The sequence below is a fragment of the Mastigoproctus giganteus genome, chromosome 6 (assembly GCF_048544385.1).
Source record: "Mastigoproctus giganteus isolate SK-2022 chromosome 6, ASM4854438v1, whole genome shotgun sequence".
NCBI lineage: Eukaryota > Metazoa > Arthropoda > Arachnida > Uropygi > Thelyphonidae > Mastigoproctus > Mastigoproctus giganteus.
The window spans coordinates 196,485,248-196,512,238 of NC_143580.1; the positions used below are offsets into that span (position 1 = coordinate 196,485,248).

General features: G+C 35.3%; 1 protein-coding gene across 3 annotated transcripts in view; it reads right to left on the reverse strand.

Annotated features, from left to right (window-relative positions):
* LOC150084856 (muscle-specific protein 300 kDa-like) overlaps nucleotides 1–26,991 on the reverse strand; it is a 1,257,473-nt gene that overhangs the window by 833,347 nt on the left and 397,135 nt on the right. For all 3 annotated transcript variants that reach the window (XM_090376651.1, XM_090376652.1, XM_090376650.1), the window contains 3 exons: nucleotides 26,301–26,465; nucleotides 17,702–18,028; nucleotides 7,607–7,759 (listed from right to left, as the gene is read on the reverse strand). In XM_090376651.1, the coding sequence (XP_090232777.1) occupies nucleotides 7,607–7,759; nucleotides 17,702–18,028; nucleotides 26,301–26,465 (645 nt within the window). The remainder of the gene's footprint in view (nucleotides 1–7,606; nucleotides 7,760–17,701; nucleotides 18,029–26,300; nucleotides 26,466–26,991) is intronic.

Below are 26,991 nucleotides of genomic sequence, written 5' to 3' on the forward strand. Positions count from 1 at the left end.
TCAGAATAATCACCTGAGAGGGCATAAATTCAGATTGAGGAAAGACAGATGTATAATAGATGTGCAGAAATTTGCCTTTAGCCAGCGGATAGTTGGTTGTTGGAACAGACTTCCATCCCTTATTGTGGAAGTTGATAGCCTAAATAAATTTAAGGCTCGGCTGGACAGGTATTTCGAATGAATGGAGGGGAGAAATGGAAGTGGTTTTTTTTTTTTTTGGCTAATGGTGCATAAGCTTGCTTTCTTGCATCATATGCCTCTACTAATGCTAATGCATTGAGCAAGCTCAAACCATTCAAGGCTTTATACACCTCAATCAGATCACCTCACAGGTGCCTAGTCTCCAGACACTGTAATTTGCAAAACTTAAGCCTTTCTCAATAAGAGCAACCCTTTGTTCTGTTCACTAATCTTGTTGCCCTTCTCTGTACTCGTTCTAACAGCTCTACATCCTTCTTAAAATGAGGCCTCCAGACCTGCATACAGTACTCAAGGTGTGTCCTGATCAGTGCCTTATATAAGGGGATAATCACCTCCTTATCTCTGCTAGAAAAATTCCTGTATATCACTGACAAGAAACCATGAGCTACTCTTGCAAACCGTCTGCACTGATCAGAAAGCTTCATATCTGCCTGCACAATTACCCCCAAGCCCTTTTCATTCTCTACCACTGTCGGTGTGGTACCACAGAGTTGATACGTTACTCTGGGATTACTGCTTCCCATATGTAGTACTTTACATTTGTCAATGTTAAACTTCATTTTCCACCTCTCAGCCCATCTGCTCAAATTTTCTAGATCCTGTTGCAGCAGTGTAATGTCATTAGTGTCATTTAACAACCCTGCCAACTTTCGTATCATCTGCAAACTTGGACATTAAGCCTGATACACCATCATTAATATTATTTATAAATACAGAAAACAACAATGGACTCAACACTGAATGCTGAGGGACTCCACTAATAACATTAGTTCACGAAGAGCAGTGTCCATTGATTACCACTCTCTATCTTCTCCCACTGAACCATCCCTTTTTCCATAGCAGCAATTTGCCTCCAGTGCCACACTGCTCCAATTTGTGCAACAGTCTTCCATGTGCAACAGTATCAAAGGCCTTTCTAAGATCCAAATATATAATATCAAAGTTATTCTTTGCATCCATTTCCTTTGTGACTACATCATAGTATCCAATCAAATTTGTCAGACAAGACTTCCCCTTAACAAACCCATGAGCTATAACCATAACTGAAGTCTTGTCTAGATGATCCTGCAATGCTTCTTTAACCAGTGCCTCCATTAATTTCACTGGAACGGAAGTTAAACTAACAGGTCTGTAATTACGTGTGTCTCCCTTTGATCCTCCTTTGTGGATTGGGGTCACATTTGCACATCTCCAGTCCATGGGTACCTCCCCTGAGTCAAGGGAATCTCTCATAATTATGGCTAAGCATTTGCTTACTTCTTTTGCTGCCTCCTTAATATAACTGGATAGATTCCATCCACTCCAGGTGCCTTTCTTAAGTTTATCCTCAAGAATTTCTCCTCCACTTTACTCTCAGTTATTACAAGATTATCTAGCTTACTGCCAGAGTTGAATACACCTCTAGCATTCCCCTCCCTGAATAACTGCTAATGTGTGAATATAGATGCAAAATATTCATTTTGTTTGTAAGATGTTTGAAGGATTTATACTTCACTGATAAAGCAACCTTATTTCTCACAACAGAGCAGTTGCCTGTGTAATGAATTGTCCTGGTATTTTACTACTTTCAAGCAGATGGCTTCACCAAAAAGGTTATCTGGCCATTTGTTTAAAAGATGAGATTGCTGTGATAACTTGTTTATAATTAATGGGTCCTTCATTAGATAGCAGGGGGGTGTCCTAGTGACAACTCTCAGACAAAACAGATAGCTTTATCTATATTACAATTTTAAAAACTGATTTCATACATGCATGATAGCTCTCACTGAACAATTTCTTTATAACTCTGTTGTCTGCATATTGACACTAGAGATTACTTACTAGCAGATCAGAGACCAGTTAGTTCTGAAACAGGATCTAGAAAAGGATCTATGAAGGACCAACAGGATCTACTGTTCATAGCAATCTCATCTTTTAAAGAAATATCTGATTAACCTTTTGGTGAGGCCATCTTTTTGAAAATAGTGCAATACTATGCAATTCATTTCAAAAGCAGGTTTGTTCTATTGTGAAGGCCACTGCATTATTTATATAGTTCAAATCATACTTGCTGCAAAAACAATTTAAAGGACACAACAGTCCTACAAGAAATGTTGCTTTTTTTTTTTTTTTGCATAGATTTTTAAGGACTTTGCAGTCATTGATACAAATGATAGATTGCCTTCTTAATATTTGTAGCAGATTTAGCATTAGCAAAGCCACATGATGCAAGAAAGCAAGCTTATATAGCATCAGCCCAAAAAAAAAAATTCACCCATCCACTCACTCCAAATGTTTGTCAAGTTCTGCCTTGAATCTATTTCATCTATCAATTTCTACAATGACAGATGGAAGTTTGTTCCAGCAATCAACCAACCACTGGCTAAAGACAAACTTCTGTACATCTATCCTACAACCGACTTTGCTCAATTTCAATTTATGCCCTCTCAGGCGATTATTTTGAGCAAGAGGAAGAATCCCATCAGCATTGAGCATGCTCAAACCATTCAAAGCTTTATACACCTCTGTCAGATCACCTCTCAGGTGCCTAGTCTCCGGACACTGTAATTTGCAAAATTTAAGCCTTTCTTCTTAAGAGCAACCCTTTGTTCCATTCACTAATCTTGTTGCCCTTCTCTGTACTTAAATTTCATTTGCCACCTCTCAGCCCATCTGCCCAACCTTTCCAGAACCTACTGCAGCAGCATACTGTCATTAGTGTCATTAACAACCCTGCCAATCTTCGTATCGTTTGCAAACTTGGACTTAAGCCCGATATACCACCATCAGTATCATTTATAAATACAGAAAACAACAATAGACCCAACAGTGAACAATAAGGGACTCCACTAATAACATTAGTCCACGAAGAGCAGTGTCCATTAATTACCACTCTCCGTCTTCTCCCACTCAACCATCCCTTTATCCATAGCAGCAATTTCCCTCCAATGCAACACTGCTCCAATTTGTGCAGCAGTCTTCCATGTGCAACAGTATCAAAGGACTTTCTAAGATCCAAATATATGATATCAAAGTTATTCCCTGCATCCAGTTCTTTTGTCACTGCATCATAGTATCCAATCATATTGGTCAGGCAAGACGTTCACTTAACAAACCCATGCTGTGTCCGAGCTATAACTGAAGTCTTGTCTAGATGATCCTGCAATGCTTCTTTAACCAGTGCCTCCATTAATTTCCCTGGAACGGAAGTTAAACTAACAGGTCTGTAATTTCCTGTGTCTCCCTTTTATCCTCCTTTGTGGATTGGGGTCGCATTTGCACATCTCCAGTCCACTGGGACCTCCCCTGAGTCCAAGGAAGCTCTTATAATTATGGCTAAGGGTTTGCTTACTTACTTCCTTTGCTGCCTCTTTTAATATAACTGGATAGATTCCATCCATCGTCAGAGAAAGAAAAGGTCAGAGAATAACCACCGCATATCCCCGGGGCAATATGGCCTTTGTTGCTAATGCTCCAAAAAAAAAAAAAAAAAAAAAATCAAAACCAATCCTCCCCAGGTGCCTTTCTTATGTTTATCTTCAACAATTTCTCCTCCACTTTACTATCAATAAACATTATCTAGAGTATCTAGCTTACTGCCAGAGTTTAATATACCTCTGTCTTTCCGCTCCCTGAATAATTCCTCATGTTTGAATGTAGATGAAAAATATTCATTTAGTTTGTTAGCTACTTGAGTAGGATCATCAATAGTTGAACCATCAATATCAAGTGGACCAATCTGATTCATCCCATTCCTTCTAGAGTTTACATAAGTAAAGAACTCTTTGCTGTTTTTCTTTGCATACTTTGCCAAAGTTTTCTCGTAATCTGCCTTCTTCTGCCTAACCTCCTTTGTGATTTGGTTACAGACCAGCTTATATCTATCATAGGCTTCTGTGTCACCTGTTATTTTATACATATCCAATTAATTTTTCTTCTCTGCTACATGTCTAATTAGTTCATCTGACATCCATTTAGGCCTAAATCTTGAACAATTTCTTAGTTGGTATGAAAATTCTAGGTACTTCCAAGATTATTTCTTTGAATGCTTCCCATTTTGAATTTGCTGTTGGTAACATCATCAGTTGGTCCCACCGTATAGAATTTAAATACTGTCTCCAACTACTGTAGTCACCTTTACGAAAGCAAAAACCCTTCCCTTTACCCTTGATTGTAGTTACCTCTTTGAGTAAATCCCACTTCAGCACACTGTGATCACTGCCACCTAGTGGTTCCTTTATCTGCAGATTCTTAGTGCATGAAGAATCACTACTGATAATCAGATCAAGAGTATTACTCCCTCTAGTTTTCTCCTGTACATGCTGCTGTAGAAAACAATCATCCTATAAATATACAAAAGCCTTGCTAGTGTGTGAGTGACCAACCCATAAATTCCAGTCAATCTCTGGAAAATTAAAATCTAAAAGACACTCTGATCACTCTGATTTACTGGCTCACTCTATTTCACTGCACAATTACTCATTATACTCATTAGATTCATTAGGCCTATAACACCCACCTACTCTGATTTTTCCTTTCCCAGTGCTTATGTCACACCAAACAGACTCAACATTGCATTGTCCACCAACATCAATTGGATGCACTTCCTTAGATTTTATGTGTTTCTTAACTAATAGCATAACCCCTCCTCCCTTCCTGTCCTGTCTATTCTTTCTGTACACATTAAATGTTGATTTTTTTTTTTAAATGTTCCAGATTTTACAGAATTCCAGTTTACAGATTTACTGTATTGTCCAATCACTGATTAAGAGATTGTCATGTTGTTCACTAATTGGTCAAAATACTGCTGTCATCAGCCAGATATTTAATGATGTTCTTACTGCCTGTTGTATGTTAGCTTTTATTTTTGTTTAGTTACTTTCTCATGTGCTGTAAAAGAGTTAGCTATTTAATGTAATGAATAACATTTTTTAAAGTATAATAATAATCCAGATTCCCTTTGTTAAATAAGTGAGGAATTGACTTTTAAATCTCAAAAACAAGTGTTTAGTCCACCAATTAATGCAAGAATGATGATTAATTAGAAGAGAACAAGCATATCATGTTTATTTTTTTATGGAAACTTCTGTTTGGCAAAGTTTTTATTCCTGTTATTTTTAGTACCTTTATTAATATGTGAAGGTCATACCAAATGGGTTACTATCTGTAGAGATAGTAACCGAAGAATAAAACTCTCTCAGTATAGAGTTTTATTCTTCATCTGGAGTAGAAATTCTCCTACATCATCACCACCATTAAAGCTGATATAAAATTCCTTTTAAAGTTTTTCTTTGATTTACAAAGTTGCACATTAAAATCAGTTCCTGGAGTTGCTATAGTATCCAATCAGATACTATGATGGTCCTGGAGAGAATTGATTCTAGTATCCTTACTAGAATCAATAAGTTCATAGGAGCTCAATATGGAGAAGACTTTGAAACCACTAAGATATGAATTATCTCCCAGGAAAGTAAAAAGGTGTGTGTGAAAGGTGTACTAATGTGGCATGCAAATAGGATACTATGCAATCAGTAATAACTGTCTTACTTACTATTACTATTAATATATAGTTTGTTCTGTGTTTTAAAGTTGGAATGAAACTCAAACTCCAAGTCTAAGTAATAATTTGTTCTTCAGTGGCAACAACACCTCACAACTGTAAGTCCCAGTAATGTCATGTATTGTGTCTTCCAAAAATAAACTATAGTTAAAAATTAGTATCATTTTTATATAAATCCATGAAGAAGCATTTCTTACGTTTTTGCATGTACTTATAAAATTACATTTGCTTGCATTCCTTTGTTTCTGAATGCCTGGAAACATTTTCATTCTGTTAAAATGTAACTGTCATAAAAATTCAAGTCCATATAATAATTATTTACTATTATATTCATCATTTCATACTTCACATGTAATTTTTAGAGTATTTTTTATACTTCACAGGTATTGTTTAAGATATTTTTATACTTCATAGGTATTGTTTAAAGTATTTTTACACCTCACAGGTATTTTTTATACTTAACAAGTGAAATACCTGTGAAGTGTAGGGTATTTTTTTGTCATGCCACCACTAACATCCATCAAAGTGATGCCACAAATCCAGAAGTTGAGACAGATTAAAAGGCAATTATATTTCTTCTGAATTATCCAAATTATATTCAGATGCAAGATTAGAGATCAGAATAAAAGCTGGACTCCCATATATGCTGCAGTTCACATAACAGGTTATTGAGAGGATGGTTATAGAGTTTAAATTTATTACTTTTACAGTATCATTTCTGTTATTCAATTTATTGGTATTTGGCCATAATATGCTGGTTCCAATGAAGTGGACACAGCTGAAGGCCATATAAATGATTGCTGTCTGTTTAATACACATATCTTATTTTCTTCAAATTTTCTTTAATACACATATCTTATTTTCTCCATATAATATCCCAACTTCATATCTGTTATTCAGCCAATACCTCACAGTGAGAACTAATAAATACCTTGGCCACTTGACAAATAGGCTTTGAAAAAAGCAGAAAAATTAAACAATGATGCAGAAACATACTGCAGCAATTTAGAGATTCACCTTTAGGCTATCAATATTAATAATATATCATGTGATTTCAAAATCAGAATTAATGATAAATATTGTTATAAACCAAAATTTATCAAAAGAAAACAAAAGAAGAAAAAAACCACAGCTTTTTAGAAGAAGATACCATGGTAACTTCCTTTATATCAGAAAAATATATTCTGTATTTAATGATTCAGCATTTTGCAATGATACTAATCACTTTAAGAAGACTATGGGGCTAGAACATAAACTAGATGAATAGTGCATATTCATCATATTATGCATAGATTAAAGAAGAGTTTCAAGGCATCTTCTGTTTCTACATAATGAAAATATTTTACAAATCATCTCCAGCCATATATTCTACTCAGATGAAAGAATGCTATGAAAATATGTATATAATTTTTAAAAAAAAGTAGTGACTTTGATAAATACTTTTGGAATATTTAGTATTTCGGCTAGATCTTATACATGAGTGTGTAAACTTTAATATCAAGTCCGAAAAAATATAAAAGAAAAAGAAGAAAAAAAAAAAAAACAATCAAAAAGAAAGTAAAACTGATCTGACAGGTGAAAATCCTAATTTTATTGAAATACAAAGTAACAATGAACAGGTGAGAGCAAACTACAAAGCAATAACATTTGCAATATAAGAGATGCAAAACACAATGCAAAAGAAAACTAGCAACAAAACTATATATAGTATCCTCAAATATCAAATGTCACCACTCATTAATATCACTTTCCTTGACATTCAAGTTGAAAACAACTGCCCAATTAATAGTACTGCAGGCATACTCTACACTTAAAAAAAGATGCATGCTTCAAAAAGTAATAATTACAAAATAAAATTATACTAACCTGTATTTTCTTAGAGACAGTATGAAATCTATCAGTAAGATCTGCAAGTTTTTCTTTCATGTAGTCTTCACCTAACTTTGATGTCAATTCAGAGACTTCTGTTTGTAATCCAGCCAGATGTGGCCTATGATGTTCAACATCTTGTTTCATATGCTAAAATATAAATTAATACAATGATAAAATGCACTATTAAATAATCCAAAAACTATAAAGAATGTACACATAATAAAAGATAAAAGTAGTTTTAAACCACATAGACATACATACATGCATGATGTGGTGGGAAGCATACTTTTTTACTTTCTGTGTTATTTCCTCTTGATATGGTTAAACAAAATAATGTGATGGCAGCAAAAAAAAAAAAAAAAAAAAAACACAAGTACACATTAGACAATTTATTTGGATTTCTGGAATACCAGTGTTTCATCTCAGTATAGATCAAGATATAATGTAAGCACTTCTCCAGTACAGTAAACCCCGCTATTCCCTGATTTAATATAAAATGAAACCTAAAAAAATGTGAATTTTGAAGCGCAGTGAACATTTTCCACCATAAAAAAACATGAGCGTGGCTAAAATTATCTTTCCCAGTCAAAACAGCGCTCAGTGGGTGGGGGGAGAGGGGTGAAAAAATCGTGACGTGGATGTTTCTCGCTAATCCTTGTTCAGTATGTGTTATGTGCTTGTCATGGAAGGTTTCATCGTTTGCTTTTAATTTATATGCTTATAAATTGAATAAATTTATCAATTTTATAAATTGATATGCTTACAAAAGTGATAAATCTACCGTTTTGCATTGTAAAACAGACTTTTTCAAGTGTGTTAACGGAAGAAAGTGACTTTATTGTGGACAAGTTCTTTCTAACCCGTACAAAAATATGGCTACGAATAACAAGGGAAATGTGAAAATATCAAAGAAGGTGATGACATTAGCGAATAAAATTGAGTTATTAGACAAAATTTATAATGGTGAAAGTTTCTCTTCAGTGGCAAAACATTATAAAATCAATGAGTCAACGGTACGATCAATCAAAAGATCGGAAATAAAAATCCGCCGTAGTGTCTGTGAAAACACGCTAATTGCTTCAAAAATTTGCTCTGTAACTTGTGATGTTAAATTAGAAAAAATGGAAAAAGCTTTAAATCTGTGGATAGAAGACCGAACTCAAAATAAAATTCCGTTAAGTTCACTCATCATTCGTGAAAAGACAAAACTCCTTTATCAACACTTTAGCGAAACTGGTGATAGCACTGACGGGATAAGTTTTTTAGCTAGCAAAGGTGCTGGTTTTAAAGATTTGTTTGAAATTTCTAACAAATATTACATTTAATATTAAATTGTTTCTTATTTTCATTTCGATGTCATATGCTTGCATTTCACTATGTACTGTCTATGTACATAGTCATATTATGAAGGTACATATAATATATACATAGACAAAATTTTAGACTAGTTTTTCTTATATATTTCATACTTTGGAACGGAACCCCTTTATTACTATGGGAGCCATAACTCAGTATTCGCGACATTTCTCAGGAACATAACTTCCGCGAATAGCGGGGGTTTACTGTATAGTCATCTAATACACTCTGGACTGCATCCCTCATTTTCCAGACAGAGGTTTGGAAAATGTCTGATAGCCCATTTAACATCATTAACTTTATTATGTTGTTGGTCAAGAAAAACAGGGAAAGATTACCACAATGTTACTGGAATGGAACACAACAGTGGATTTTGCACAAGCAAAATTACAAACATAGTATTTAACCATAAAGACAGCTACAAAACACAAATGAGAAAAGCATAATTGATTATATCATTATAGAAGAGGATCTTAAACAATAAGTTGAAGATACAAGGTATATATAAAGAATTTGAGATTAGAAGTGACCATTATCTCACAGTAAGCAAATTAAAAATGATGATTATGCCAACAATAAGAGGTATAAAAAGTGTTAAAATCAGAAAAGATCAAATAGCATTCCTGATGATAGCATAAATTTAAGAGAATGTTAATGGAAACTGCAAACAAGGTATATGAGGAGGTCTGTAAAGACAAAATTCAAAACAAATTCAAACACAAACTTTTTGATCCACCATAATTTTCGTCATGAAGACAAAAATTATGGTGGATCAAATATATTGCTATAATTATTATACATCATATAAAATTTTCATGGTTATATAAGATATAACAATGAAACATATTGTTTGTGCATTTTGCATTACATTTTACTTGATCTAGTATCATACAAGATCTTACTATTTTGGGGAAAGCAACCCCACAAAAAACTTATACACTTGATGGAATTGAATTGAAAACTGTAAACTGAAAGAGATTTGAGAGTTACAATATGGTCGGACATGAAGTCCGCCAAGAAATGTAGATAGGTGACAAGGAAAGCCCATTGTGTTCAATTGATGATTTATTGAACATTTGTTTGTACAGACAGGGAGGTCATAATTACATTATGAAAGGCAATACTAAGAGCACATAGAAATACTATTCCAAGAATGGAGACCATGTTTAAAAAAATGAGCCTTTTGAAAGGGATCAAGAGATGGGTAGCCCACTTTATGAGATCTGCAAAAGGGGTGCCTGTATAAGGAAATGTGGATTACAGGGCTTGGCAACCAGACACCTTAGAGGAGACCTGAGTGAGGTCTATAAGGCTCTCGAGAAGGAACAATAAAATGAACAAAGGCAAAATTTTCAACGTTATAAATGATTCCAAAATTAGGGACCAAAAATTCAAATTATGCAAAAAGAGATTTAGACTTGATTTCAGGAAGTTTTATTTTAGCTAATCAGTATATTGTTAATTACTGGAATAAGTTACTTCCATGAGTAGCTGAGGCTATCAGCTTCAGGAAATTCAAGGATCAGCTGGATAGTTACCTACATAAGGAGGGAAACACACAGGTTGTTTATTTCATTTTTATTTTTATTATTTGGTTAATTTTAACAATATTGTTATTATTATTTTTTGATGTGAAAACATCTTTGGCGGCACCTACTAAATTTCAGACAGTAGTAAAACTAATTTGTCACGATTTTGCAATGCAGAAATGACATCACTTGATGTCATTCCACAGCACGAAATCTATTTACAGTTTGGGATTTGTCATTTCTGGTTTGAACATCTTTGGCAGCACCTATTAAATTTCAGATTGTAGTAAAATCAATTTGTCATGAATTTTGCGACATGAAAATGATGTCAATTGCACCATTTCTGCTTTATTGATTTGACTGACAAACCGGAAATGATGATTTTGCAATACAATTTTGTAGATTTGAAGTACCATTCATGCAACAAGGCACGGTTGGTGCTTCAGATCGACACATCTGTAATTTATCCTGTGTTATTTTCTTGTAACATATGAGTATATTTGTGAGTTTGAAGCTTGATACTCCTGAAGCCTTGCTAGCTAAGACAGACAATAACATGTCGATCATTGCAATGGCATCTTCTTTGTTCTTGCCCGAAGGATCTTTGGGAGCATTATTTAACCACAGCAAAATGTGTGCATGTGGACTAGTGCAATGTTGAAAGTCTATGTTCATATTAAATATTTCGGACTGAAGTATGATGCTAATGTCACTAAAGTAGATTCAATAGTTCGATACAGCTGGTAATGTATTCTTTGGATTGAACTTGCTCATGGGTCAGTTTTGTATCTTTACCTAAATATTTGAAAGCCACCATCAAAGAGTCTCTCATTCTCAATTTCATCTTCATTGCTAGGTAAAGGAGATTATATGGAGTAACACCGCATCAGTCAGTTGTCTGAGCTTGCTCGTAGCCATCATCAACGAAGTCACACATAAATTCTCTCTGAATGTTCTGAATTGACCAAGATAAATGCTGGGAAAGGACAGTTCCTCTGTGTGCTCATCAAACAGAAAGCTCTGTGGTAGGTTAGTTTCTCCTGGAGTGACTCTAAGATACTTATTGTCGATCCACAACAACGTTTGCTATTGGCCGATGAGCCTTTCCTTGATCGGAACCGTTTCGCTTATGTCATCTTTAGCCAAATTAATTTTCATGTGACTCTCATCAAAGAATGACTGAATTGTTGCGATTTGATACAATTGACCAAAACAACCAAATTTTTTTGATACAATCAACCAAAGTGTTGACTGAAACAGGCACATTGATCACTTGGCCTAGATGCCATATTGTCTGTATGTGTGTTTCAGATGCCTTATTTGCATAAATCCAACTTCATTAAATGCGGAGGAATTTCTGGGTAGACAAACCCGTTCAACTTAGATACCATTAGAATGGTGTTGTTCTTAAGTGATCCTCTGCAGCTATTACACACAAGGATCCCGTCGATGTCAACATTGGGAAATGCAGTGCATATCAATGGTGCATCTTTAGCAGATGGTTTCTTTGTGTCCTTTTTGAACCATAGATGATGGCAAATGTACCACACAGAACAGAAAACACTTTTCATAAATATCCTTTTAAACTTTTGATGCGTGTTGTTAGGTAAATATTAGTTGGTTAAGGTAAAGGAGCTTGAACATTTAAACTCATCTGCTCCGCAATATGTTCTGAGAAATGTTCTATTATACATAATTAATACTCATTTCGGATTCATCATTGTTAGATGGAGTGGCATTGCTGGTTGAAGACACTGCTGAATCCAATGCTCGAGTTTCTGTTTGTCTTTTTATGTAATCTCGATAATCTTTACCATTCTCGCACAATCATATCTACCTCCATCTTTATTTTGTTAAGTTGGTTTTCTTGATACTCTCGAAAACACTCTGCATATGATTTCGGCATTGTTGAGCATAAAGGATATAGCCGTGTGCCATTCAGTCACTTTCACTGCTCAGAAAATTACTGACGTGAATAGGCGCCTCCATAGCCAGGAGCAGCAGTGCATAACACACGCTTCTTGATTAGACCGGGGTTCGAGCCCATCACCACCAAATACCGGTGGTTCGAGCCCATCACCACCAATGGTCCTTGAGGTTGTCACAGACATTCTCTCAGATATGCCAGAAAAGCTGTTCTTGCTACCTGGGAGTCTAAAACGCTGATGGAACTGATATTCGGGTGACACTTAAGTCAAGTGGACCCAATTTTGGTAGTGGGACTGTTTTCGGTGGTGGGACGATGGTGGGACTGTTAGTAATCCTGGTTATAACCTCCATGCACAAGTACATGGTGGGTGACCACACAGGTGTGAACCAACATAAGCAGGGGTCGAGGTGTGGCGCCCACACCACATGGAGGAACGCCGCCCCTCTATGTTACCAGGCAGTACTAGGTGGTAGATGACTCTCATCAACCGGTGAAATACCACCACTTTGCTTATTGGAGGCTTGAAGTGGCGGAACCCATGTTTAGTCTCTAGAGCTAAGTTCCGGCCAACCCTTCCCTATCTCTTCCACCATGCAGTATGATTGATGATTTTTGAGGTTATGATGAATGTCGTGGCGAGATCCAATATTCCTTACATTTCGAGGGTACAGCTCTAAAACGGTGTTCGCAGGCCGGCCGCTAGATAGTACACCGGACCAAACCTATTGGTAACTCTCTAGGAGGCTTCCGGATCAGCTAGTGTATAATCTTGCTACCTCTACTCTGCCAGATAGTGACTGGAGGGAGTCCGAGTAGTGTGTATGCGGGGAGCATTGTCGAGGCCACGTTATGTCAAGGATCTGGGTATATTCTTACCACATGTACGCCATATCCAAATATTTCATTACTTCATACAGCATGTCCCACCCACTTTTTCTTACTATTGAATACACCATGAATTGTCAAAATAATAGAGCAAGCTTATCTGCGAAAAGATCTAAACCTCCCAAGGACTTCCTAATTCATTTCACAAATATACGTGGTCTCAATTCCAATCTCAACGATGTCCATTTCCACTTGCAGTCTTCCAAATCCCATGTACTTTTTCTGACTGAATCTCAGTTATCAGTTGATTCAACTACTGCTCATCTCAGATGTCCAAATTATTTGCTGTATGATTCCTTTCGCCTCAAAGGTGGTACTTGTGCATATGTCCGTTCTGATATTCCCTGTCAGAGACTTGGCAATTTGGAATCTCCTCTCTTTGATCTTCTCTGGCTTAAAATCTCTCTACCTCATTGCGTCAAATTCATCTATTGTCTCTATCTACCGTTCTCCCAACTCCACTAATCACTTGGAGCTCTTTCACTTCCTCTCTTTGCAACTTGACTTTCTCCAGTCCAACTTTCCTAACAGTGAGATACTTTTCCTTGGTGATTTTAACGTTCACAACTCCAGCTGGCTTCCGTTTTCTAGTTACACCGACCCAGCAGGTCGAGATGCTGAGGCTTTTGCAATTACTAATGACCTAGCACAGATTGTTCATTTACCTACAAGAATACCGGACAATCCTGATCATACAGCCAATACGCTTGATCTTTTTCTCACAAACAACCCTTCTAAATACAAGGTCGAAGTGAGAGGTCCTTTAGCCACTTCAGATCACAACTTGGTGATTGTCTCTTCTCCAATGGAACCTTTATCTCATGGCTATTCCCAACCTCGTATTGTATGGCATTACAAGAATGCAAAATGGGATGACCTGCGAGTCTTCTTTTCTTCTTTTCCTTGGTCTGATTACTGTTTCAAAACTTCTGATGTCAACGTTTGCTCAGATCGTGTCAGTGAAATTATTCTTGCAGGAATGGAATCCTTTATCCCACACTCCACTTTAAAATCTCGTCCTTTATCTAAACCTTGGTTCTCCAACAAATGTGCTAAGGCTGTCCAAGAGAAGAATGTTGCATATCGTAACTGGCTTGTTTCTAATTCTTCAGTTTCATTTTCTGCCTACACCAAAGCTTGCAACAATTGTAAAGCAGTTATTAATCAGTCCAAACTAGAGTTTGAACAGGCTAAGAGTAGAAAACTTGCTTCTTGCCCTAATGGTAGCCGAGCATTCTGGTCTCTTGCTAAAGCTATTGGCCGAAACTTTTGCCCATCTCTGCTCCCACCTCTATCCAAACCAGACAGTTCTGTTGTCACTTCAGCCAAGGATAAAGCTGACCTGCTAGCATCCCATTTTTCTTCCAGCTCATGTATTAATGATCTTGGTAAAACACCTCCCACCATTCCTAACACGCTCCATTCAATGCCTTCTGTGGTCTTCCGTGAAAAGGATATCAGAAGGATTTTTATGAATCTTGATGCCAAGAAAGCTTCAGGTCCTGATGGTATTTCCCCACTTGTTCTCAAAACCTGTGCTCCTGAACTTACTCCTATTCTTTGCCACCTTTTTTCACTTTCTTATTCCAAAGGTGTTTTTCCTTCTGCTTGGAAATTTGCTCATATCCAGCCAGTTCCTAAAAAGGGTGACAAATTCTTCCCATCCAATTATCGTCCCATTGCAATTACTTCTACTCTTTCTAAAGTAATAGAGAAATCAATTAACCGTCAACTCTTAAACTACCTAGAAACCTTCCGTCTGATCAACGATCGCCAGTATGGATTCCGTCAGTGTCGATCCACTGGTGATATTCTGGCTTATGTTACCCACTTATGGACTAATTCAATGGAAAGGTTCGGTGAAACACAAGTAGTTGCTCTTGACATCTCAAAGGCTTTTGATCGTGTTTGGCATAAAGGTCTTCTAAACAAGCTTCCATCTTATGGTTTGCCAACTGTTTTTAGTAATTGGTTATCCAGTTTTCTCTCTGATCGCTCGCTGAGGGTGATGGTAGATGGCTCTCTGTCTTCTAACTTCTCCACTAATGTCGGTGTCCCCCAAGGTTCAGTTCTTTCCCCCACTCTTTTCCTCTTGTATATCAATGACCTTCTTCCATTGACTGGAAATCCTATCCATAGTTTTGCCGATGATAGCACATTGCATTCAACTTTCCATTTTGAGAAACCTTGTCCTGCTCAATCAGTTTCAAGTTCTCGAAAATCTGCTGCCAATTCCTTAAATGCCGATCTTCAGGTAATCCTCCAGTGGGGCAAAGACAACTTAGTTGATTTCAACCCTTCTAAAACTCAGTCTTGTCTTATATCTCGCAAAAAGGATTCTTCTTCTCCTATGCTTATCTTTAGTGACACTCCAATTTCTAGGCAAAATGATATATCTCTTTTGGGGATTACCCTGACTTCTAATCTCTCTTGGCACAAGCACATTACAAATATTGCTTTCTCTGCATCTAAAAAACTTGGTTTTCTCTTTCGGTCTCGGCGTTACTTTTCTTCCAAACAGCTGCTCACTCTGTATAAATCGCAAAGCCGCCCTGCCATGGAATATTGTTCCCACATCTGGGGTGGTGCCCCCAAAACTCTCTCAGGCTTCTTGATTCCATTCAGAAGAGGGCAGTTAGGTTAATTTAATGATTCATCTCTAACAGAGTCTCTCCACCCGCTTTCTCATAGACGTACTGTTTCTGCTGCATGCCTCTTCTACAGATACTTCCATGGGCACTGTTCTTGACTGAATTGGCTTCTATAATTCCCGCTCTCTCTTTCAAAACAGTCCGAACACGTGCCGCCACCAGCCAACATCCATTTACTGTCCAGCTTCAAACCCACAGAACCAACTTTTCATCTTCCTCATTTATTCATTCAACTGCCGTTTTCTGGAACAACCTTCCTTCATACGTATTTCCTGAAAATTACAATCTACAGAAGTTCAAGTCCAATGTCAACAAATATCTTCTTTCGTCTTTTCAACCTCCAACCCAAGCACGGTACTAAGTACTATAGGTTCTAATACCTCTTGTGTTTGGGGTTATCATAAAAAAAAAAAAAAAAAAAAATACGGAGGATGCGGAAAGGTCAGGGAATGACCACCGCATATCCCGGAGCAATATGGCCTTAGATGCTAATGCTCCTAAAAACCAAATAACAAACAACTAACAACTGATGTGAAAATATCTATGGCACCACCTAACAATAGAATGAAAAAAAAATGCGGATTGTAAGAATGCAAATACTTGTATTGTTTCAATCATACTATTCAACAAATGGCTACAATCAAATGGGTAATAGGTTATTGGCTTGGATTTCGCTTACCGCTTCGAAATGTTGATTCGGTAGAGTAAGTAGTGGGCATGTGCATAAAACAATGAAATCGTTCATATTAAATATTTCGGACTGAAGTACGAGGCTAATGTCACTGATATAGATTCGGTAGATGAAGTAGCGGGCGTGAGCATAAAACTTTACATCGTTCATGACTTCGGTTCTAGATTTGTTCAGTTTTTAAAATGGTTCTGATAATTTTTATCAAAGATGTTTTCATCTTTCATGTGTAAACATCATCTTTCATGCATACAGGATACATGTGTAGTTTTTTTTTTTTTTGACTAGTGCAGCAAAAGTCTGTGGTTTCCTTGAGCTATATGGCTAATAATGATAGTAATACATATAGAAAATTCCATGTTTACTTAAATATGTGGTACAAGTATGTGAAATTAATTTTCTCCAATAAATACCAAAATATAAACTGTTCTGCACTAATATGATCATCCCAAGAGTAAAATTTGTAAAATGAAAAAAATAAAAATAAAAAAAATAATTAAAAATGAAAGAGAGTAAAATGATAATTTAATTTTAACACCACATATAATTAAGCAAAAATCTCAAGCATTACTATAATAATTTCCCATTAAATAGTTACACTAATTGCAAAAAATGAAATTTAATTTTTAATACCACATGTATAATTAGCACAAATCTGAAACACTTCAGCAATCATTTCCACTAAATTACCAAAAATTAAAGCACACCTGTATGTGTACTTTAATTTTTGTATATGATTTCATATCTTTGATAAATAAAAGCATGTACAGTGCTTTTATTTATCAAAGATATGAAATCATCTGACATAATCTAATTTAATTACATTTTTGCATGATCTTAAGTAGAACAATAGCACCTAAAGAAAGATGTATAAAGACTTATAGTATAATGATACAAATAAATAAAAAATAAAATAAATGTACTTGTTCATAAGTATATAGATCTACATTGGTTAGAGATTAAAATATTTCAGATTAGCACTAACCATAAAATGTTGACATATTGTTTTAAGATAATGAGAAATGTAAAATAATAAATAAAATGTCTTACCTTGTAATGTTCAATTTGTGTTCGAATCTCTACCATATCACCTTTTGTGACAATCCTGTTGCTGATTTTGAGCTCAATTTCATCAAGCCACTGTCTGAAGGAAGAAATATTTTGAATAAATTCGAAAAGCCTGTTGAGAACTGATGAGAGGAAATTTGTGGCTTCTCTGGCTTGCTGACTAAGAACAGAGAACTGACTGGTCAAAGAATCCATCTCATCTCTAAGTAATGCTTGTGCAGACTCTGGCAGTGTACCTAATGCTTTTGATCCTGCTTCACATGCATTGGAAAGATACTGCTGTCCTTCAGGAAGAGATGCTATTACATTCTTAAAGAAACACATGCAAAAAATTATTAAGTGGATAGTTACCAAAACCATAAAGATTTTAACTATTTGTCTATTACATTATAAATCATTTCAAGGATGATATATATTAGATATATTAGTAAAATAATAAGAGGAGTTTACCTCAATATAGTACGTAGAACACTTCCGTATGATACCCTCCAGAAATTAAAACGGAAAAAACGAAAAAATCGACAACTTACCAGTACATTAAAGTAAAATATAAATAATTAAATAATCAATTTAACACAATTCAAAATCAATTTAAAACAATTCAAAATCAATTTAAAACAATTAAAAATCAAATTAACGCAATTAAAAGAATCTAACGAAAATATTCAAAACGATTTTCCTTCCTGAAGCTGACAACGCTTTTCAACCGTACGTCGTGATCAAAGGAATGAAAATTACCGAATCAGGTTAAACCTGCAACTTAAATAGTGATTATATGTCTTCGCGCATGCGCGTAAAGGTCCACGCATCGGAGATCAAATATGGCCGCCGAACATTAACAGAATTCTCGTGTAATTTAATTTCAACGGTTTCTGCAATTAATAGTCGTGTATAATTACGTTGAACGTTAAGTATTTTGGCCTCGTTAAATAAAAAAGTATGTTTTTCATTAATGGCATGAAAGGCTAATCCTGATGCTGCTGAACGAGAAGCTGAACTGAGGCTTCGTGTTGATTTACACGAATATTAAGAGAAAACCGTGTCGAACCTTGGTAAGACGAGTCGCAATCACTGCAAGAAATGTTGTATACCAGATCATTAATTTGTGTTGCGAACGCGGAAAGAACCGAGCGATTGTTCAGTGAACATACTGAAAAAAAAAAACATACTTTTTAAAGTATGTTTTTTAAAAAAACATAGTGAAAAAAAAACATACTTTTTTATTTAACGAGGCCAAAATACTTAACGTTCAACGTAATTATACGCGACTATTAATTGCAGAAACCGTTGAAATTAAATTACACGAGAATTCTGTTAATGTTTGGCGGCCATCTTTGCTCTCCGATGCATGGGCCTTTACGTGCATGTGCGAAGACATATAATCACTATTTAAGTTGCAGGTTTAACCCGATTCGGTAATTTTCATTCCTGTGATCATGACATACGGTCGAAAAGCGTTGTCAGCTTCAGGAAGGAAAATCGTTTTGAATATTTTCGTTAGATTCTTTTAATTGTGTTAATTTGATTTTTAATTGTTTTAAATTGATTTTGAATTGTGTTAATTTGATTTTTAATTGTTTTAAATTGATTTTGAATTGTGTTAAATTGATTATTTAATTATTTATATTTTACTTTAATGTACCGGTAAGTTGTCGATTTTTTCATTTTTTTCGTTTTAATTTCTGGAGGGTATCATACGGAAGTGTTCTACGTACTATATTGAGGTAAACTCCTCTTATTATTTTACTAATATTATTATCATCATAGAACATATTGAGTATTACAGCTCTGATTCATACTATCTAATATTAGATATATATATATGGGCGCATTATAGCCTTAGTTGCTAATGCGCCAAAAAAATCCAAACAAACCAAAATCCAAACAATATATATATATATTTTTTATAATCAATTTTTTGTCTTACTATTAATATTAATATAATTTTATGAATAGTAATACCATGAAATAAGAGAAATAAAAGTGTAAATCACAGCAATAATGGAGAAACAGTAATAGAATGCTAGCAACAACTGCCAATAAGGATTCCATCAGTGTCAATCCACTGCTGATATCTTGGCTTATGTTACTCATCTTTGCATAAATTCCATCGAAAAGTTTTGAGAAACTAAAACACTCTTCATGAAACTAAACTGCTCTTCATGTTCATAAAGATTTTAATTGTGTTTGACAAAGATCATGTAAACAAGTTCCAATCTTATGGCTGACTTTTTTTTTTTTTTTTGAAATTGGGTGGCTAGTTTTCTCTTTAACCACTCAATGCATCTGATGGTAGATAGCCCCCTGCTTTTTAACTTTTCAACTAATGCTGGGTCCCCAAAAGTTATGTTTTTTGCACTCTTCCCTATTGTGTATTAATGACCTTCTTTCACTTGCTGGAAATACTGTCGATAATTTTGTTAAGGCCAGTACACCAAATTCCACCATTAGTTCCGATTCGGCATACCCTGCTCTGCACAAACAGCTACAACCACTATCTACCTTAAACGGAGTTCCTTTAATGCTGATTTTCAGTTAACTCTGTAGTGAGACAAAGAAAATTTAATTAATGTCAATACCAACTCCTGTTTTATTTCTCACAAAAAAATATCTGCTGCTCCCATGCCTGTCTTCAAGAACACTCCAATTTCTAGACAATATCATATACCTTTATTTGTAATGGGGGAATAAGCCTGCCTTTGAGCCTTTCTTGACATATTCTCATTCAGTCCCAATATTATTTTTCTTCTAAACAGTTAGTGACAGTGGAAAAATCACAAATCCATCCTATCGTGGAATAGTTTTGCACATATGAGGTGGTGTCCCCAAAACTTCTAAACTCTATCCATTAGAAGTCAGTCAGGTTAATTAACGATTCATTGCTTACAAGCTGTCCTCACTCCCCATCACACAGATAGGCACTAAATTCTGAATTAGAATTCTGTAATTCCCCCTCTTTCGACTCTAAACCATTTTGAACATGTGCATCAACTAGTCAGAATCACTCACTGTTCAATTCCAAACTCACAGAACTAAATTTTCACTTTTCCTCATTCGCCCCTGCCACTTCTGTTCATATGTATTCCTGAAAATTAATGACACTCAACAGAAACTGAAATTTAATATCATCAAGTATCTTCTGTCTTCTTGACTTCAACTCATACATCGTACTGGAATACTATAGTTTGTAATATGTTTGTAATATGGAGGTTGTGATAAGTGTTGCTATAATCATCCAAATGAACATGGTAGTAAAATTGTATTAATATCAAGGGTAGTCAAGTTCTTGAATTAGCAAGGAAACTGAATATTACTTTTGGTAATTTTTAAGTACACTACTTTTATTATATCTTTTATGGTTGCATATACAAAAAAAAATCAGAAAACTAGGTTAAGTCTTGTTAAAATAAGTAAAACACAATCCAGGAAGATTAGCAATAAATTAGAACATTTGCTATATGATTTCATCTGTTATGCCATAGCCTGTATTCAATGTTTCTGTACTAATTCAAGTACTTGTTACCTGTATTAGAAATTATATATTACCAGCAGCCAAGATCAGTCCATCACAATGTAGAGAAATAATTCCACATCCCTAAAACCTTTATGAAATTCAATTTTGGATAAAAGAATTATTAAAAATCATACTTTGTCAAAATTCATCATCCCTATGATAACATTACCAATTCACAATAATATACAGGGTGTCTCAAAAATACATGGCATAACTTCAGGAATGAGTTCCTCATATGTAGACAATAAAAATATTTTATATCAACATAGTTCCGGAAATGTTATGTTATTTGGTTTTTAGGAGCATTAGCAACTAATGCTCCTAAAAACATACTGCTCCGAGGATATGCAGTGGTCATTCCCTGACCTTTCCGCATCCTCCGTATTTGGTGGTCATGGGCTCGAACCCCGGTCTAATCAAGAAGCATGTGCTACGCACTGCTGCTCCTGCCCACCTGGCTACGGAGGCGCCACTTCCAGAAATGCTTGGTTCCCGAGTTATTAACACGAATGTCTTATCTCTCGGGGTGATTTTCTTCATCACAAGGTACTGACAGGATCTGGTGGTTTTCCATTCCGACCATGTACTCAAATCAGGAGAGCGAATATGCACTTTATGTACGGTTTGGTCGACGGCAATGCTCTGGAGGCTCGTCATTTGTACCACAAAAAAAGGTTCCCAGAACGAAGATGTCTAGACAGGAAAACATTTGAAGGTATCCATCACCGCCTTTGTGAACATGGGACCTTTACACCTCATGCTGCCGACAGAGGACAACCAAGATCTACTACTCCTGAAGGAGAAAAGGAGATTTTGGATGTTGTGCATGCCACTCTTGGAACCAGCATACACACAGAATAGCAATGCAACTGGCTGTTCAACGTTCGACTATTTGGAGAGTGTTGCGAGAACACCGACTGTATCCTTACCATCTGCAATGGGTACAAGCCTTGTCACTAGCAGATTACCCTGCAGGAGTAATGTTCTGCCAGTGGTTTTTGCAGCAGTGTGGTACAACTCCTCACTTTCCTGCCTTAGTGATATTCAGAGATGAAGCACGGTTCACATGAGACGGAATCCAAAACTTTCCCAATCAGCATGTATGGGCTGAGGGAAACCCACATGCAATTCTTCCATCACATCACCAACAGCGGTTCAGCCTCAACATCTGGGTGGGTGTTTTTGGTGATAAGTTATTTGGGCCCCATGTACTTCCAAACAAACTCACAGGGCAGGCGTACAGAAACTTTCTGAAAAACAGCATGCCTGATTTCTTGGACGACACGCCACTGATCATTCGTCAACAAGCACACTTCATGCACGATGGTGCTCCCGCACATTTCAGCCACCTAGCCTACAGTTACCTGAATCGAAGGTTTCCTGGTCAATGGATTGGTAGAGGTGGACCAACTGCCTGGCCTCCACACTCACCTGATTTAAACCCACTAGATTTCTTCTTGTGGGGCCATTTAAAGTCATTGGTGTATTCGACTCTGGTAGCTGATGTGGAAACTCTCCACAATCAAATTGTGGCAGGTTGTGAGACAATAAGAAACATGCCAGGAATTTCAGATGACCCTGTGGGGTCATCTGAAATCTATCAGAAGTTTGAGCCAAAAAGATTAAACTAAATTTGCATTAAGTAAAGCTCAATCCAGGAAAATTAGCACTTGAAGGTTAATTATAAGGATATCAGTGGATTTGAGAAGATTCCTTTAGATTGCAAAAAGTACCAATGTATCACCATCTAAGAGTGAGTAAAGTGGGTAACCGGATTGGTCAGTCTGACTTCATCAGTAATAGGGAAAAATCATAGAAGCAATGATAAAGAATGCAACACAGGGACATTTAAATAGAAATGAAATTCTGAAGATATTCATGGTTTTGTTTACGGGAAAAAAAGGTTAAACTAACCTGGTTGGCTAGTTTAACACAGCTAGTTTAACACAGCTCATGGGCTGGATGTAGAAATAATTTCAGCATTGTTTATTTGGATCTTAGCAAAGCATTTGATTTATTTCCTCATAAGAGGATACTGTATAAGCTGGAACATGTTGGGGTTATGGATAAGATCATAAGATAGATTTCAGGGTAGGAAGCAGAAGGTTGTGATTAATGGTTACTCATCAGACTGTTCTTACATTAAAAGTGGGGCCCCTCTCCCAAAGGATCAGTTTTGGGATCATTGTCACTTCTGATTTTCATAAATGACATTACTGATGGGATTCAAAATTTGCAGATGATGTGAAGATCAAAAGAGTGGTTAATGATCAGCGCTAAGTAGAGTGACTTGGATTGGCCTCAAAGATGGCCAGAAAAGTGGCAGATATGTTTTTGCAGCAAAATTTAAGGTCTCACACCTGGGAAATAATAACCCTAAAATAATTTATACACTTGGTGAAGTTGAAATAAAAACATTACAGGAAGAAAAAAATTGGTGGGTTATGATGTGGTCTAACATGAAGTTTTCCAAACAGTGCAGGCAGGAAGAAAGGAAGACCCATAGTATCCTATTGATGATTTTTCGAACATTTGTTTGCAGGGATAAAGATGTCATAATTCCATAAGCAATTCTAAAACCATGATTGGAATATTGTGTTCAAACATGGAGACTGCACCTAGAGAAAGACATCAAGCTTTTTGAAAAGGTCCAAAGACAGATGACATGCGTGGTGGGATCAGCAAAGGAACCAGAAAGGAAATTCTTTGAATAAGTGGGCTGCAATCTTAGGCAATCAGGCACTTTAGAGAAGACCTGATTAAGGTGTACAAAGCTCTTAAGGGAGAAAGTAAAATGAATGACGGGTGAAATTAGCATTAGCATTAGTAGAGGCATTTGATGCAAGAAAGCAAGCTTATGCAGCATCAGCCAAAAAAAAAAAAATAAAGTAAAATAAATAAATAAAAAATAACCACTTCCACTTCACCCCTCTGTTCGTTCGAAATACCTGTCCAGCTGAGCCTTAAACTTACTTATTTAGGCTATCAACTTCCACGACAAGGGATGGAAGTCTGTTCCACCTACCAACCACCCGCATTTTCAGTGTTATAATTGATTCTAGAACTAGAGAACATAAATTCAAATTACTGGGAAAGGGATTTAAACTGAATTGCAGAAAGTTTTCTTTTAGTCATAGATTACTGCAATAAGTTGCCTCCAAGAGTCATTGAGACTAACAACTTGGCAAGCTTGAAAGGTAAGTTGGATAGGAGGGAGTCAAACAGGCAGTTTTTTTTTTTTTTTTTTTTGTTATTATTTAATTTAATTTAATTATTTATTTTCTGGTGCAGTGAAAGCCTCGAGCTTCCTTGTACCATATGACTAATACTAATATTAAACACTCAAACACTGTCACCAGGCCTAAATTCACACTGTTTATATCAATTAATTTTTGTTACAAGTTTTGAAATATTACATTTGTGAAATAACTGATCCATTTAATCATTATTGAAATGGCAGCTAACTTTTATTCATTATTTCCAATATTTTGGAAAAAAAAACAAGGAGTTACCTTTTATTTAAGTATTATGAAATAATACTTAAAACAAATTTACATAATTTAAAATAGTTTAAAACTCATAATGTATTCCTCACTATTGATACATGGACAGTCCAACACCCCAGGATCACAGCGGAGAACCCCACCCCAACCATGGAAATATTAAACCCCCATGCAACCTTTAGTGAAGGAAGACATTTTGTCATAAACGCAAAATTACAATACAAATAAAATGCTATTAAAATAAGATGAAAGTACCATAAAACCATGCAATTAAAAATTCCTCACTGGAATATCAATAAATTACTATTAAAATACTATGAGACAAAATAACTAAAAGATTCTACCCTTAAGCGGACTAAGACTTTTCGACTACTGTCATGTTCAGAGGGTAGAATGAAACTACTGAAACAGGGGTATGTTGGGAATCATATAAATAGTAATTTATTAATATTCCAGTGAGGAATTTTTAATTGCATGATTTTATGATGCTTCCATCTTATTTTAATAGCATTTTATTTGTACTGTAATTTTGCGTTTATGACAAAATGTCTTCCTTCACTCAAGGTTGCATGGGAGGTTTACTATTTCTGGGGTTGGGGTGGGGTTCTCCGCTGTGATCCTGGGGTGTTGGACTATACGTGTGTCAATAGTGAGGAATACATTATGAGTTTTAAACTATTTTAAATTATGTAAATTTGTTTTAAGTATCATTTCGTAATTTATTCGAATAAGGAGATTTGGGAAAGAAGAAATCCTAAGCACTGAATAAAAAGTAACTCCTTGTTTTTTTTTTTCCAAATTATTAATAGAACATAGGAAAAATTGAGCATATGCAAGCTCATTTATCTATTATTTCCAATACTACAAGTAAAATATATATACAGAAAGAGTTCTTTAAAAGTTATTAAATCTTTACTAAAAATAAAATCTTTTGGATGATTCTGAATAAAATCCTCTATTACACTTCAAAATGTGAACTCGCTTCAAAAGATGCTCAGTATACAGGCAGATAGAGAGTTATGCTGCCTTTTCACAACTGCATTTACTTTCTTTAATGCATTCTGGCTATCTTTACAAGAAAGGATGATTCAAAATTTAATTTTTTTTACTCTTTATTTTCACTTTACATTATGTATGATTTTCTTAGAGGCCATGTCACATTTTGATTTAGGCAGTAAGCACAATTTGCATACAAACAGGGTAAATACCACTTTATTTGATTAGCTTTATTGTTTGTTGTTGAGAGAAATAAAATCCAAAATGTTCTAAAAGTACTTTACAATCAAGATGTGCTATCCTGTTGAAGTTATTCAATGTTGCATTATTTATACCAGTTATATGAAAGTAGACTACTAACTGGTATAAATAAATTATATCAGAGCAGCCTACTAAGTGGTATAAATAAAGTTAACAATTTATATAAAATCATACAGCTTAGAATGTCATTCTAAGCTGTAACTTTTACCATGAATAATGAAATGAATCTGATTTCCTAGTTTAATATTACTAATCTGAAGCTCTCATTAACTTGATTCATACAAGAAAATTACAATTTAAAACTCACCTTTAAGCACTGTAGCTTATCTTCTAAAACTGCCTGATCACCTTTCAGCTCTTTATTACTTTCAACTACATTCCTGTTTTGCTGTAGCCATTGCAAAAAGTTATCTTTGGTTTTAGTAAATTCACTTTGATTATTCAAAACTTTTTCTAATTTTGATATGGCATCCTGAAATGTATATCAGAAAATATTTATTTTCTAATTAAGATTTATATTATAATGTACAAATTACTAAAAAAAATCTACATTAAATCAATGAATATCAGCAAAGCAATCAAAATACTGATATATTTTGTCAGTACAGATATAATGTTGTAATGTTATAATGAAATTTAGATAGCTCACAGTCACCCTCATCTTGGAAATTACATCTGCAGGTGCAAAAAGAGCAGTTTATTTTTAAATGGTGAAAGAAACTCTTCAGAATATCATGGTGAAAGAGTACTACATTTTTTACTATCTTCTGAAGGAACATGATTAAATTATTAAATAACAAATGGACACCTCATTACTAAAAATAGGAAATAAATTCACAAAACCTTACAACAGTTACACAGTTATAAGTTACCAATAATTTTGAAAATAATTACTTGAATGTAAAAGTACTTTTCAATAAAAATAGTAATGAATTTGGCAAAAAAATTCAGTCTTCATTATGTTGAGTGCACTAAAGATTTTAAGTAATCTACTTAAA